Source organism: Terrapene carolina, unplaced genomic scaffold (assembly GCF_002925995.2).
Source record: "Terrapene carolina triunguis isolate 2854851 unplaced genomic scaffold, T_m_triunguis-2.0 Scaffold58, whole genome shotgun sequence".
NCBI classification, from domain to species: Eukaryota; Metazoa; Chordata; order Testudines; family Emydidae; genus Terrapene; species Terrapene triunguis.
In genome coordinates, this window is record NW_020664409.1 from 17,225,552 (window position 1) to 17,241,787 (window position 16,236).

At 44.4% G+C, this 16,236-nt stretch overlaps 1 protein-coding gene across 5 annotated transcripts in view; it reads right to left on the reverse strand.

Moving 5' to 3' along the window:
* The window catches only part of CNDP1 (carnosine dipeptidase 1), a 47,120-nt gene that overhangs the window by 15,591 nt on the left and 15,293 nt on the right, over positions 1–16,236 (reverse strand). For 2 of the 5 annotated variants that reach the window (XM_024212212.1, XM_029913974.1), the window contains 2 exons: positions 4,808–5,661; positions 3,287–3,430 (listed from right to left, as the gene is read on the reverse strand). In XM_024212212.1, coding sequence (XP_024067980.1) covers positions 3,287–3,430; positions 4,808–4,990 — 327 coding nt within the window. In that variant the 5' untranslated portion in view covers positions 4,991–5,661. Of the gene's footprint in view, positions 1–3,286; positions 3,431–4,807; positions 5,937–16,236 lie in introns of those variants that run through there. The other 3 variants (XM_029913978.1, XM_029913979.1, XM_029913976.1) reach the window with 2 other exon arrangements.

Genomic DNA, 16,236 nt, shown 5'->3' on the forward strand with positions numbered 1-16,236 from the left:
TCCAACTGTGCCCAGAACTGCCACGTACGCTGCAATTCATGCAACAATGCAGGAACATTTTTCTCCTACCCATCGATGGTAGCAGAATTATATCAGTTTAATCAGCGACATCAGGGAAGTGGAGAGTCGGTAGCACAGTTCACTGCTGCTCTAAGGAAGCTGTCAGTTCAGACAAATATTAAGTGAGCCCCTCCATGTCCAGTTAGTCTCTGGATTATGCAATGAGCAGGTCCTGAAAAAATTATTTACTGTATCAGTGCTTACATTCAAGAAGGCTGTTGAAGTGGCTGGACTTCCAGGATTCTCTGGACTTTAGCATGAACTGACAAGTTCATCTCGTGAACTGATGAGACAGAAAACCACGGGAATGTAAGGAATTTCTGTGTGGCCACTGTGCACAAACTATGCATGCTGAGAAGACTTGCTGGACACACCAGGTCATTTGTAGGACGTGCCAGAAGAAAGGACACATTGCTGTGATCTGTCACAGTTCAGCGACCTCCAGCACAGGTTAATTGTCCATACAAGAAGACACCTATGAAGACTGAAGCTAAGAGAAGATGGGAGTCAGGAATTCATAATGTGGAAAAAGACAAGAGCTCTAGTGACACTGGCCAAGACTTAGCACTACATTATCACAAGCTGGAATCAGAAATGGCATCTGGGTCACACCCTTGATTGAAGACTTTCTGCAAGAATGGAGCTTGATACTGGAGCTGCCATTTCATTGATTTCTGCATCTATCACCAGACTTTGTTACAAGTTGCTCTGGAAGAAACCTGTATGGTTTTGAAGATTTATACTGGAGACAAGTTAGTCCCAAAAGGGATACTCCAGGTGAAATTTCAACTAGATGGACAATACCTTTTATGTGATTGAAGGAAAATATCCACCACTATTTGGCAGATCATGGCTTGTCCACTCACAAATTTTAGTTAGGTTATTTAGTCTTTTATGGCACTAAATTGGGGAGGTCTTGATAATCTCCATCCAAGAATATTATAGAAATTGGCATATGAAATTGCAAGCCCAGTAGCAAGGATTTTTACTGAATCTGTAAACTTCGGGGTTGTTCCCTATGACTGGAGAATTGCTAATATAGTACCTATGTTTAAGAAAGGGGGGAAATGTGATCTGGGAAACTATAGGCCTCAATTGTATGCAAGGTCTCAGAACAAATTTTGAAAGAGAACGTAGTTAAGGACATAGAGGTAAATGGTAATTGGGATAAAACACAACATAGTTTTACAAAAGGTAGATCATGCCAGACCATCCTGATCTTCTTTGAGAAGATAACTGATTTTTTAGACAAAGGAAATGCAGTAGATCTAATCTACCTGGATGTCAGTAAGGCATTTGATACAGTTCCACATGGGAAATTGGAGAAGATGGGAATTAATATGAGAAATAAAAGTTGGATAAGGAACTGGTAAAAGGGGAGACTACAACAGATCATACTGAAAGGTGAACCTTTCAGTCAGGCTGGAGGGAGGTTACTAGTGGGTTCCAGAGGGATCAGTCTTGGGTCCTATCTTATTTAACATTTTTATTAATGACCTTGGCGCAAAAAGGGGGAATGTGTTAATAAAATTTGCAGATGTCTCAAACTTAGGAGGTATTGCCAATATGGAGTAGGACCAGAATATCATATAAGAAGATCTGGATGACCTTGAAAATTGGAGTAATAAAAATAGGTGAAATTTAATAGTGCGAAGTGCAAGGCCATGCACTTAGGGACTAACACGAATTTTTGCTATAAGCTGGGGACTTATCAATTGGAAGTGACAGAGGAGGAGAAAGACCTGGGTGTATTGGTTGATTACAGGATTACTATGAGCCGCCAACATGATGCGGCTGTGAAAAAGGTTAATGCAGTCCTAGAATGCATCAGGCGACTTATTTCTAGTAGAGACAAGGAAGTGTTAATAGCATTATACAAAGCACTGGTGAAACCTCATCTGGAATACTGGAATACAGTTTTGGTCTCCCATGTTTAAGAAAGATTAATTCAAACTGAACAGGTGTAGAGAAGAGCCACTAGGATGATCAAAGGAATGGAAAGTACCTTATGAAAGGAGACTCAAAGAGCTTGGCTTGTTTAGCCTAACCAAACAAAGGTTGAGGGGAGATATATTTATAGAGTGCAATTATATCAAAGGGATAAATACCAGGGAGGGGAAAGAGTTATTTAAGTTAAGCATCAATGCTGGCACAAGAACAAATGGATATAAACTGGCCATCAACAAGTTTAGGCTTGAAATTAGGCAAAGGTTACTAACCAACAGAGAAGTGAAGTTCTGGAACAGCCTTCCAAGAGGAGCAGTAGGGGCAAAAAACCTATCTGGCTTCAAGAATGGGCTTGATAAGTTTATGGAGAGGATGGTATGATTGGACTGCCTACAATGGCAGTAGCCAATCTGCGACTGTTAGTAGCAAATATCTCCAGTGGATGGAGATGGGATACTAGATGGGGAGGGCTCTGAGTTACTACAGAGAATTCGTTCCCAGGTGTCTGGCTGGTGGGTCTTGCCCAGGGTCACATGCTCAGGGTCTAACTGATCACCTATTTGGGGTAGGCAAGGACTTTTCCCCTGGGTCAGATTGGCAAACACCCTGGGGGTAGAGGAGGGGTCTCGCATTCCTCTACTGCCTGGGGCATGGGCCACTTGCAGGTTTAAAGTAGTGTAAATGGTGGTCTCTGTAACTTGAAGTCTTTAAATCATGTTTTGAGGACTTCAGTAACTCAGCCAGAGGTTAGGGGTTTATTACAGGAGTAGGTGGCTGAGATTTTGTGGCCTGCAATGTGCAGAAGGTCAGACTAAATGATCCCTGATGGTCCCTTCTGGCCTTAAAGTCTTTGGGTCTATGTAAATGATAAGGTACATATATGTTTGGGAAGTTTTTTTAATGTAGGGTGTAGGAATGTGTTGTCCTGTCCCTTTAAATGTTTGAGCACTCTCCTCTCCCCAGAGTAAAGCCTCACTTTTGAGTTAGTTTCAGTTTTGTTGCAAGAACAATAAAGGTTTCCAAGGCAGCTAGAGATGTGCTTAAATGAGCTCTTCTCTGCCTGTATCTCCTTCTCTGCTGGGTCCAAATATAAGAAACCACCTTACTTCCTGGGCTAATGTTTTGATCCTATGCTTAGAAGTGAGAATGCCTCTGTATCCATGTGACAGTGGGTGTCTCACTCCTTCCTACCAGTGAGAATTATCCATACGTTACATTAGAACACACCGTTAAAGTACAGATCAGAGTATTTTAAAACATGGCAATGATAAATAGGTACCTTGTGGGAGCCCAACTTCACTAACTCAACAGTGGCTCCCAAAGCTCGAAGCCTGTCTGCTGTTAATTCCACCATTCGTGTTACTTCTTGTCTTAGCCCTGGTTGAATAGAATCACTCTCCACTGCTACCCATTCCTTAAGGGTCTGCAAAGGAAGCCAGGAATATAATTAAATGAACCAGTGGGGTACTGAAAACCAGATCTGCACTGTTGTTTGCACTTTGAACTCAAAACACATCAGATTTGAAGCTGTTTTAATTTCAGCTCTATCATGGCCATGCTGTTGCTGTAGCCTCTTTGCCTGTTCTATCTGGCAAAGAATTGTCAGGACACTGGATCACTCTCTCTCTTGTTAAAGTGTCACCTCTGCTGCTAAAGTCAGAGTGATCAAAATCTGATTCCCTCATCCATTTTTACAGAGCTTCATTGAAACAACCTTCTTGATTCCATCAGGGGACCCCAACAGTTCTGATTACCTTTCTACTTGTCCTTCAGGCAGCACCCTTTTCACACGTATAGTACACCTTGCAGGGGTGGGGGGGGTATAGTTTCAGAGCAAACAAAATGAGCCCCAATGGATTCCTAAAGATAGGGTGCTCTAGAGAGATTCTGCATGGGAGGGATGGTCTATCTTTCGGTCTTCTATCCATCTGAGGTAATTCTCAGCTCACTGTCATCATGGGATCTAAATCCCTGTCTAGGAGAATGTAGAGAGACCAGAGTAGTATTAAGGCTGTCCATCTAAATTCACTTTGAACTGGGTAATTGTATTTTGCATGAATTGTCTACAGTCTAGACAATCCTCATCTAGTTTCAGACATGCCCACTGTTACAATGAGTACGTGCTATTGAGTAATTCTAACAACATGAAGTGTTCATAATTTGACATGAACTAATCATGTCTGACCCATTCCTCTGTTCTTCCTTTTTCCCAAAGCAAACTGATCCCACTTTTTTTTTTTTTTTTTTAAAGAATCCCTTGAAAGGCTAAATCCTGGCAAAGAGGTCACAGCCCAAACGAACAAGCTTTGCACTCACAAAAATGCACAGAAACATCACAGGACTGAGGAAAAGAATCCGGAGCCTATCCCCAATCCAGTAATCGGTGCAGAGCTGGCATGTCTGCATGGCAAAGTGAGGGAAGCAGCAGCATACGTAGCCTGCTTCTCCCCTTTATGCAAGGTTTTGGCTCAGTATGGATTTGCATAATCTGCATGGATCTAGTGGTGATGACCACAGTCCATCCATATTCCCATCTTGCATGGTACACTGTGCGCAAAGCTACCAACGATCTCTGCTACATGGAACACAAGAAGAGTGCAGCGTCGCCACCATAGACTTTCCCTTGCCTAGCCCTGCTGCATAGTGAAATGTGGCATTTCCACTACATCTGAGGCCTTGTGGAAGCCTGCTCACTATTTTCCTCTTAGAGAGAAAAGAAGTGGTCTCATGAACACACATTGTTGGTCTTTATTACTTCACTTCTGCATTGTAGCTATTTGACAATATGAGTAGCTCTTACCTGAATAAATTCATTTTGATGAAGATCAATGTATTGGAAGATCTGATTCTCCAAGCCTGAGGAGGATGAGGACACTCCTGCCTCAAAGAGCAGCATGATAACAGAGAGAGCCAATATCTGCAAGTTCAAGACAAAATTTGCTATATTGAAGAGAAGACATCCACAAGCATTTGTCAGGTACATTTCACTGCTGGGCAGGCAGACATAAATAACTGCTGAACAATGGACAGGTCAGTCTGCTTTAAAGTCCCACTGCACTAGGCAAAGGCATTTAGTACAGACAGCATGCAGAGTTTATTGGTCAAACTGTAGGGGGCGAAAAACAGTAAATGGGTTTTGCACTATCTGGACTACAAGCAACTTCTGGGAATGATTTTGATGCACAAACATTTTCTAAGGAGACATTTATTTCTTCATGAGAAACTGTGAAACAACCTCAAACTGTAGGTTCTGCCAAACACAACAAACACGGCGGGGAAATGCAAACAGAAATACCAATTGCCCAAGGAGCTCAGCTTTCTCTTCCGACATTTCCAAAAGGAAAAAGAACTAATTCAATAATGTACATTCCACATGTTACATGCAGTTTGTTTAAAGGGATAACAATCCTGATGGAGATGTATACGAGGCAATAAATGGCTTTTGTGGATGATTAAACACGAGGGCAAAGCTGAAACATTAGATAATGCAGAAGTCACTTACTGCCTTGTGTAGTCCCACTGCCACGAACGTTAGACAAAACAAGATTTAACAAGCCACTGTAGTTAAAATATTGTTCTTGCTTCACAAGGGTTTGAAAATTCTTCTCTTGCTGTGTTCCTGGAGTTTCTGCAGATGGTTCTCTGAACTGGGAGCTAGATAATTGACATTTGAAGGGTGGGGCTAAAAACTAAATATTTTTGTAGGGAGTGATCTCTTTCGAAAAAGGAATTCTTGGATTTAAAACAATGAGCAACCTGTCCAAAAAGTTGTACTTTAAACTGAGTTCACAAAACATGCTGCTACTTGCACAACCCGTAATGTTAGCCTCTAGTTTTAATTGCAGTTTCAGTGATGTTTGTGAGAGAACAAGATATAAAAAGTGAGACTGATAAACGAGGAGAAAAAGGAATGAGAGTGAAATTGTGGACAAACAACATCACTTGTCCCATAACCTCAGCCGTACAGAACACAATGCCATCCACAGCCTCAGAAACAACTCTGACATTATCATCAAAGGGGCTGACAAAGGAGGTGCTGTAGTCATAATGAACAGGTTGGATTATGAACAGGAGGCTGCCAGGCAACTCTCCAAGACCACATTCTACAGGCCACTATCCTCTGATCCCACTGAGGAATACCAAAAGAAACTACACCATCTGCTCAAGAAATTCCCAGCTACAGTACGGGAACAAATCTACATGGACACACCCCCAGAACCCCGACCAGGGGTATTCTATCTGCTACCCAAGATCCATAAACCCTGGACGCCCCATCATCTCAGGCATTGGCACTCTTACAGCAGGATTATCTGGCTATTTGGACTCTCTCCTCAGACCGTACGCTACCAGCACTCCCAGCTATCTTCGAGACACCACCGACTTCCTGAGGAAACTACAATGCATTGGTGTTCTTCCTGAAAACACCATCCCGGCCACCATGGATGTAGAAGCAATTTACCCCAATATTCCACATGAGGATGGACTACAAGCTGTCAGGAACAGTATCCCTGATGAGGCCACAGTAAGCCTGGTGGCTGAGCTTTGTGACTTTGTCCTCACCCACAACCACTTCAGATTTGGGGCCAACTTATACCTTCAAGTCAGTGGCACTGCTATGGGTACCCGCATGGCCCCACAGTATGCCAACATTTTTATGGCTGACTTAGAACAACGCTTCCTCAGCTCTCGTCCCCTAGTACCCCTCCTCTACTTGCGCTACATTGATGACATCTTCATCATATGGACCCACGGAAAGGAGGCCCTTGAAGAATTCCACGTGGACTTCAACAATTTCCACCTCACCATCAACCTCAGCCTGGACCAGTCCACACAAGAGATCCACTTCCTGGACACTACAGTGCAAATAAGTGATGGCCACATAAACACCACCCTATACTGGAAACCTACTGACCGCTATACATACCTACATGCCTCCAGCTTCCACCCAAGACACATCACACGATCCATTGTCTACAGCCAAGCCCTAAGATACAACCGAATTTGCTCCAACCCCTCAGACAGAGACAAACACCTACAAGATCTTTATCAAGCATTCGTAAAACTACAATACCCACCTGGGGAAGTGAGGAAACAGATTGACAGAGCAAGACGGGTACCCAGAAATCACCTACTACAGGACAGGCCCAACAACGACAATAACAGAACACCACTGGCCATCACATACAGCCCCCAGCTAAAACCTCTCCAGCGCATTATCCACGATCTACAACCTATCCTGGAAAATGATCCCTCACTCTCACAGACCTTGGGAGGCAGGCCAGTCCTCGCTTACAGACAACCCCCCAACCTGAAGCAAATACTCACCAGCAACTACACACCACACCACAGAAACACCAACCCAGGAACCAATCCCTGTAGCAAACCTCGTTGCCTACTCTGTCCCCATATCTACTCTGGCGACACCATCAGAGGACCCAACCACATCAGCCACACCATCAAGGGCTCATTCACCTGCACATCCACTAATGTTATATATGCCATCATGTGCCAGCAATGCCCCTCTGCCATGTACATTGGCCAAACCGGACAGTCCCTCTGCAAAAGAATAAATGGACACAAATCGGACATCAGGAATGGTAACATACATAAGCCAGTAAGTGAACACTTCAATCTCCCTGGTCATTCTATTACAGATTTAAAAGTCACTATCATTGAACAAAAAAACTTCAGAAACAGACTTCAAAGAGAAACAGCAGAACTAAAATTCATTTGCAAATTCAACACCATTAATCTGGGCTTGAATAGGGACTGGGAGTGGCTGGCTCATTACAGAAGCAGCTTTTCCTCTCCTGGAATTGACACCTCCTCATCTGTTATTGGGAGTGGACTACATCCACCCTGATTGAATTGGCCCTGTCAATGCTGGTTCTCCACTTGCGAAGTAACTCCCTGCTCTCCATGTGTCAGTATATAATGCCTGCATCTGTAACTTTCACTCTATGCATCCGAAGAAGTGAGGTTTTTACTCATGAAAGCTTATGCCCAAATAAATCTGTTAGTCTTTAAGGTGCCACCAGACTCCTTGTTGTTTTTAAACATTCCATAGTTTAACGATTCCATTAAACAGTTATGGCAATAGAAGTGTGGGGTAAAACCAAATGGAAATAGTGAAGGGACTTTTGAAGCAAGCATGAAAAAAAGCCAGGAAATTTTGAGTGGGGAAAAAATATCTCAGAGTGGTTAATGAGAAATAGGTGACGCTTGTTGGTGCTTTTGTTTTTAATTGTTCAGAGTATCTTAAAGTTTAGGACAGAGCAGCAGCAGAGAGGATTTAACAATAGGAGGCTTACAATAGAGTCCAAAATCCCAGATCTGAACCTCTTCCATAATGTTTCAGTGTGAAAACTGCTACAAACCTTTGTGGCTTGGGGCTCATTTTAGAGTGAGAGCCTTTAGCACTGAGACAAAAGGGCTTGTGAGACTGGAAATACCATGCAAGATTTGAGGGACACACGTTTCTTAAGAAGGGAGGAATTAAATCAGACCCAGAGAAAACCCTAAGAAGAGGGATGGCTCCTTGTTGAAAGGCTCTGACTGTACAAGGAAATGCTCATCATTAATTCAGAAGGTGCTAGAAAATACCTTTAACTGTAGATAGAAATTAATGAGGCTTTCTGTAAGATCACAAAACCAATATGATCAGTGTAGCAAGAGGTCAAAAGCCAGTGCTTGCCATTACATAAAAGGAAAAACAAAAATGGGGCTTGTCTCATTTTTTATGATGTATAAAGGGAACCTGAAACTTTGCTTTTTAAAGATTCATTTTTCTGCTTTTTTTTTTTTTTTTTTTTTAAATGTTGGGAATTAAGTCTTGTCTGTGGTGGAAAGCCTATAATCACAGGCCAACTAGTGAAATAACACCACAGAAGTGTGAAAACTAAGAGTAAAGGATTTTTAATGTGGCCATTTAAAACTCTGGTTTTGTTCAGACCCGTATCTTCTATGATGAATTAACAATTCAGAGAAAAGACACCTTTGTTAAAATTCAGCTGGCCATTCCATTACAGTTTGAGAGCTCACAGTGCATAACCTCCAAGACACCCAGGAGACTCCACAGCAAAGCCAGCGAAGGGCAGTCTTGACAGTCCCAGTATATCTAAGTTAAAGCAATTTTTGAACACCTCTTTGTATTATATATATATCACCTTTTCAGTCCTGTGTCACAGAATATTTATTTCAGTCCATTTTCAATAAAGTTTAGGTGAGCAATTTCTTGTTTCTGGTTCTTGGGTGTGGTTTTTGAGCAGCTGCTCTGCCTCAGACACATTACTTTTGGGACAGGGATCATCTTTCTCATAGATTCCAAGGCCAGAAGGAACTATTGTTTTCATCCAGTCTGATCTCCTGTATAACACAGGCCATAGAACTTCCCCAAATAACTCCTAGAAGAAGTCTTTTAAAAAAACATCCAATCTTAATTTAAAAATTGTCAGTGATGTAGAATCCACCATAACCCTTGGTAAGTTGTTCTATGATTAATAAGGCTCCGTGTTTGTCACAGAGGTCACAGAAGTCACAGATTCTGTGACTTCCTTGACTTCTGCAGCGGCTGGTGTTCCTGGCCTGGGGCCCCTGGGCCAGTCGCACCACCTGCTGCTGGGGGAGTCTCACCCTCCCCCCGTCCCCCAGCAGCAGGAGTTTGGGTGGGTGGGGGGCGCTCAGGTCTGGGGATTGGGGTGTGGGGCAGTGCTTACCTGGAATTACCTGGGATCCCAGAAGGGCCTCAGGAACTCCCCTCCCTCAGCTCCTAGCTCCGCGTGCTGCCTCTGCTGGCAGGCACCACCACCACCCCCTCCCCCCCCGCTACCATTGGCCGTGGTTCACAGCCAATGGGAGCTGCAGAACCAGGGCTTGGGGCGGAGTGGAGGCAGCACCTGGAGCTCAGGAGCTGGGTAGGGAGCTTGCCCCAGCCCCGCTAACCCTCCCCTGCAGCACCCACAGGCCACCCCCACCCCCAGCTACCCTGCTACCAAATTTTAGTCAGGGGTATATACTAAAAGTTATGGACAGGTCACGGGCTGTGAATTTTTGTTTACTGCCGTGACCTGTCCGTGACTTTTACTAAAAATACCCATGACTAAAATGTAGCCTTATTGATTAATTACTCTCACCTTTAAAATGTATGCCTTATTTCCGGTCTGAATTTATCTAGTTTCAATTTCCAGCCCCTGAATGGTGTTATACCTTTCTCTGCTAGACTGAAGAGCCCATTGTTAAATATTTGTTCCCCAAAGATGTAGGTACATACAGATTGCAATCAAATAACCCCTTAACCTTCTCTTTGTTAAGCTAAATAGACTGAGCTACTGGAGTCTGTTACTTTAAGGCATGTTTTCTAATCCTTTAATCTTTTTATTGTGTATTTATACTGTGCCTAGCACACTGGGGTCCATAATCAGGGCTCCTAGGCACTTCTACAATACAAATAAATATTTTTTTACATAGCATCTTCCATCCAACAATATCAAACTGCTTCTCTAGAGGTTGACTGATTAAGTCCCACAACACCCACGTCTGGGAGGTATAGTGAGTGGTAGGCTTTTACAGATGGGGAAAGAGAGATACAGCAGTTGTATTACTTGTATAAAACCATTCTGAGAGTCTGTCAGAGTTGGGATTAGAACCAAGTTATCCTGATACCTAATTTTGTGCTATTACGCAACACTACCTTTGTTAAATCTTCTGCCACTGGTTCTATACGAGTTTAAATTGAGCTCTCCTGCCATTGGCCGAGCCGAAGTACTATTACTTTCATTTTCCATTTGTTTCATAGACTCATAGACTTTAAGGTGAGAAGGGACCATTATGGTCATCTAGTCTGACCTCCCGCATGATGCAGGCCACAAAAGCTGACCCACCCACTTTCCCTTAACTCAGCTGTTGAAGTCTCCAGATCGTGATTTAAAGACTTCAAGTCGCAGAGAATCCTCCAGCTTGCGACCCCTGCCCTATGCTGCGGAGGAAGGCGAAAAACCTCCAGGGCCTCTGCCAATCTACCCTGGAGGAAAATTCCTTCCCGACCCCAAATATGGCGATATGGTTTCATTTCAGTGTGTCCAGTTTAAATTTTCTACCACAATCCTTTTTCCAGTTTAGCCCTCAATCTTATTACATTGGTCCCAGTTGTATGTTACAGACTATACCAGCAAACCCTCCCAGTGTAGGCGCAACTTATACTGTCAAAAAAGTTTTTTTGCTGGTATAGCTTATACTAATGCCCAAGCAAAATAAGCTATACTGGCAAAGACACTTACGTTAGTATAATTGCGTCTACATCAGTAGAGTTCGCCACTATAGAAATCTTGTTTAAAAAAAAAAATCACACCGCTAGCAAACATTATTATACCAGCAAAAGCTTCTACTGCACTTCTGGCCAGAGCACTGGGTGACCTCTCGTGTAAGAACCATAAGGAATTTTCTCCTAAGTGTCCATTCAGCACCCCTGAGTTCTAAGATGCTCACTCACACTCTCTATATTTAGTTCTTTAATTTCTACCAACCTTATGTTCTTTTTTCCACTTTAATACCAAGTGCCAGTTTTTAATTTGACCACTTAGGTGTATATCTGCACCCATTATATTTCACATTGTAATAACAAATCAGCAGTACTTAGTGGTTTGCAGCAGAGCACTTTACAAATATTAGCTAATTACCACAGTACTGAGAAATACCAATTATTAAATAGGAACCATTACGATGCCATTGTTATTCATAGCAAAACTCAGCTTTAATTCAGGCATGCTCTGGCATTCAGATAATCAGTTATTTCCATTCCTTTGCCTCCACCCCACTTGGAACATTTTGTGTTTACCTTTAACTATTTTAATCAAGTAACAGGATTATTTACTCAGGGGCGGCTCTATGGTTTTTGCCGCCCCAAGCACAGCAGTCAGGCGGCTTTTGGCAGCACGCCTGCGGGTGGTCCGCTGGCCACGCAGATTCGGCGGTATGCCAGCGGGAGGTCCGCCGGTGCCGTGCCTTCAGTGTCCCCGCTGCTGAATTACCGCTGAAGCCGCAGGACCGGCGGACCTCCTGCAGGCATGCCGCCAAAGGCAGCCTGATGGCCGCCCTCACAGCAACTGGCAGGCTGCTCCCCACGGCTTGCCGTCCCAGACACGCGCTTGCTGCGCTGGTGCCTGGAGCCACCCCTGTATTTACTGCGTGTACAATGCTTTAAAATTATAAAGCAACTCTGAGTGCTAAGTACTATTTAGAGTGAGAAGTATTTCTAAATTTGTAATACAAAGTTTAAAGATTTATACTGCTGAAAAAAAATATTTCTTCTAATTAATTTGCAAATTTATCTTCTGTGTCTTTACACAGAGCTTAAGACCCTGGAGGAAAGTAGTCGTCCATCAGTTTATTGCAGGAATATTGTTCTCTGTGGTTAGGACCAAATCCCTTGCTTTGTCTCTTCTTTGATCAGGGACTGACAAATGATTTGGGGCGGGAGGGAGGGGTTGAAAATGGTCTTTTTTTTGAAAGTGAAAATGTTTCACAATTTTTTTATTTTGCTTTTGATGAAATCTGAAGATGGAAATACTTTCAGGTTTTGGTTTTTGCCCAAAGAAATACAGCACTTTTAATATGAAGAATGCAACTACAGAAAATGCTTATTTTTATTTTGTTGTTTCTGATATGGCCATCATGACCTCTCTTTTTTTGTCTGCAGGCCTGACTTGACATGAGTAATTGGTGAGGTCTTATTTCTTGGGAGACAGGATTAGGAAGGTAAATGGATCAGCCTTATTTCTGGAAACAGAATGTCTGCACTAGCCAAGATAAGGGGAAAACACGCAGGGAACCATTTACAATGGACAAGATAACAATGGATAAAATAAGCCTGGAATGTAAGATGAGATAAAAAGTAAGGGCTAGTCTACACTGGCAGTGTTAAAGCGCTGCCCCGGCATTGTTTTTTAATGTGGCTTGTGTAGTCGCGGCAGAGCACTGGGAGAGAGCTCTCACAGTGTTCTAAAAAAAAAAAAAAAACACCTCCACGCTGGTGCACTGTCTACACTGGCTTTACAGCGCTGAAACTTGCTTCACTCAGGGAGGTGTTTTTTCACACCCCTGAGCAAGAAAGTTGCAGCACTGTAAAGTGCCAGTGTAGACAAGCTCTTAGGCTATGTCTACAGTGGCAAGTGAAGGACAAAACTTTTGTCGTTCAGAGGCGTTAAAAAACCACCCACCTCTGAAAGACAAAAGTTTTGCCAACGACAAGTGAGAACAGCACTTTGTCGGCAGGAGAGCGCTCCTGCCAACAACGCAAATGCTGCTCATTGGGGGTAGAAGATTTTTGTCAGCAGCAGAGCCAACACTGGCTACACTGTGCGCCTTTTAGCGGCACGGCTGTAGCAGCACAGCCATGTCACTAAAAGCTGCGTAGTGTAGACATAACCTAAGTAATGCACAGACAGAGCATGCTGTACACGGACAGGTTCCTACAAAGTGACCAAGCCAGCCTCAGAACATAGAATCGTAGAATATCAGGGTTGCAAGGGACCTCAGGAGGTCATCTAGTCCAACCCCCTGCTCAAAGCAGGACCAATTCCCAACTAAATCATCCCAGCCAGGGCTTTGTCAAGTCAGGCCTTAAAAACCTCCAAGGAAGGAGATTCCACCACCTCCCTAGGTAACGCATTCCAGTGCTTCACCACCCTCCTAGTGAAATAGTGTTTCCCAATATCCAACCTAGACCTCCTCCACTGCAACTTGAGACCATTGCTCCTTGTTCTGTCATCTGCCACCACTGAGAACAGCCGAGCTCCATCCTCTTTGGAACCCCCCTTCAGGTAGTTGAAAGCAGCTATCAAATCCCCCTCATTCTTCTCTTCTGGAGACTAAACAATCCCAGTTCCCTCAGCCTCTCCTCATAAGTCATGTGCTCCAGACCCCTAATCATTTTTGTTGCCCTCCGCTGGACTCTTTCCAATTTTTCCATATCCTTCTTGTAGTGTGAGGCCCAAAACTGGACACAGTACTCCAGATGAGGCCTCACCAATGTCGAATAAAGGGGAACGATGACGTTCCTCTATCTGCTGGCAATGCCCCGACTTATACAGCCCAAAATGCCGTTAGCCTTCTTGGCAACAAGAGCACACTGTTGACTCATATCCAGCTTCTCATCCACTGTGACCCCTAGGTCCTTTTCTGCAGAACTGCTACCTAGCCATTCGGTCCCTAGTCTGTAGCAGTGCATGGGATTCTTCTGTCCTAAGTGCAGGACTCTGCACTTGTGCGTGTTGAACCTCATCAGGTTTTTTTTGGCCCAATCATCTAATTTGTCTAGGTCCCTCTGTATCCGATCCCTACCCTCCAGTGTATCTACCACGCCTCCCAGTTTAGTGTCATCTGCAAACTTGCTGAGAGTGCAGTCCACACCATCCTCCAGATCATTAATAAAGATATTAAACAAAACCGGCCCCAGGACCGACCCTTGGGGCACTCCGCTTGATACCGGCTGCCAACTAGACATGGAGCCATTGATCACTACCCGTTGAGCCCGATGATCTAGCCAGCTTTCTATCCACCCATACTTCTTTAACTTGGTGGCAAGAATACTGTGGGAGACCGTATCAAAAGCTTTGCTAAAGTCAAGGAATAACACATCCACTGCTTTCCCCTCATCCACAGACCCAGTTATCTCATCATAGAAGGAAATTAGGTTAGTCAGGCACGACTTCCCCTTGGTGAATCCATGCTGACTGTTCCTGGTCACTTTCCTCTCCTCTAAGTGTTTCATAATTGATTCCTTGAGGACCTGCTCCATGTGACGCAATGTATAATAAATGCAATGTAATGTGTAAATGTATATAAAGATAGAGATTTTCTTTTTTATTTTTAGAAGTGTGGTATGCTCTGAACCTATGTCCTGTGCCAGTGGTTCTCAAACAGGGGTACGTGTACCCCTGAGGGTATGCAGAGGTCTTCCAGGGGGTATATCAACTCATATAGATATTTGCTTAGTTTCATTACCGACTACATAAAAAAACACTAATGAAGTCAGTACAAACTAAAATTTCATAGAGACAATGACTTGTTCATACTGCTCTATATACTGAAATGTAAATATAGTCTTTATATTCCAATTGATTTATTTTATAATTATATGGTAAAAATGAGAAAGTCAGCAATTTTTCAGTAATAGTGTATTGTGACACTTTTGTATTTTTATGTCTGATTTTGTAAGCAAATAGTTTTTAAGTGAGGTGTAAGTTGGGGGTACACAAGACAAATCAGACTCCTGAAAGGGGCACAGTAGTCTGGAAAGGTTGAGAGCCACTGCCCTATGCTTAAACCTGATCACCTAAAGTGCAGTTTAATTGTATGCCAATAAAGACATCTCAGTGACAAGTTTGGAGTTGAGATAAGTTCTTGGGAACTAAGTGGATAAGGTCTCAGAAGCCACCCCAACAGTCTGCCCAATACACTAGGGTTGCCAACTTTCTAATGCAGGGGTGGGCAAACATTTTGGCCCCAGGGCCACATTGGGTTTGCAAAACTGTATGGAAGGCCAGGTAGGGAAGGCTGTGCCTCCCTAAACAACCTGGCCCCCGCCCCCTCCCACTTCCCACCCCCAACTGCCCCCTTCAGAACCTCTGACCCATCCTACTCCCCCTGCTCCTTGTCCCCTAACCGCCCCCTCCCAGGACCCCCCACCCCTTATCCAACCCCCCTGTTCCCATCCCCTGACCGCCCCCCCGAACCTCCACCCCTTATCCAACCCCCCGGTCCCCTTACCATACCGCTCAGAGCAGCATGTCTGGCAGCCACGCCGCCTGGCCGGAGCCAGACACGCTGCCACGCTGCTCTGCAGGAGCATGCAACCCCACCACCCAGAGCACTGCCTGCGTGGCAGCAAGGCTGTGGGGGAGAGGGGACAGCAGGGGAGGGCCGGGGGTTAGCCTCCCCGGCCGGGAGCTGAAAGGCCGGGCAGGATGGGCCCACGGGCCGTAGTTTGCCCACCTCTGTTCTAATGGCACAAAACTGAACGCCCTTGTCCCACCCCCTGCCCCACTCCTTCCCTTAGGCCTCGCCCCTGCCCTGCCCCTTCTCTGAAGCCCTGCCCCCACTCACTCCATCCCTCCTCCCTCCGTCGCTTGCTCTCCCACACCCTCACTCACTTTCACTGGGCTGGGGCAGGGGTGTGGGAGGGGATGAGGGCTCTGGCCGGGGGTGCAGGCTCTGGGGTTGGACCAGAAATGA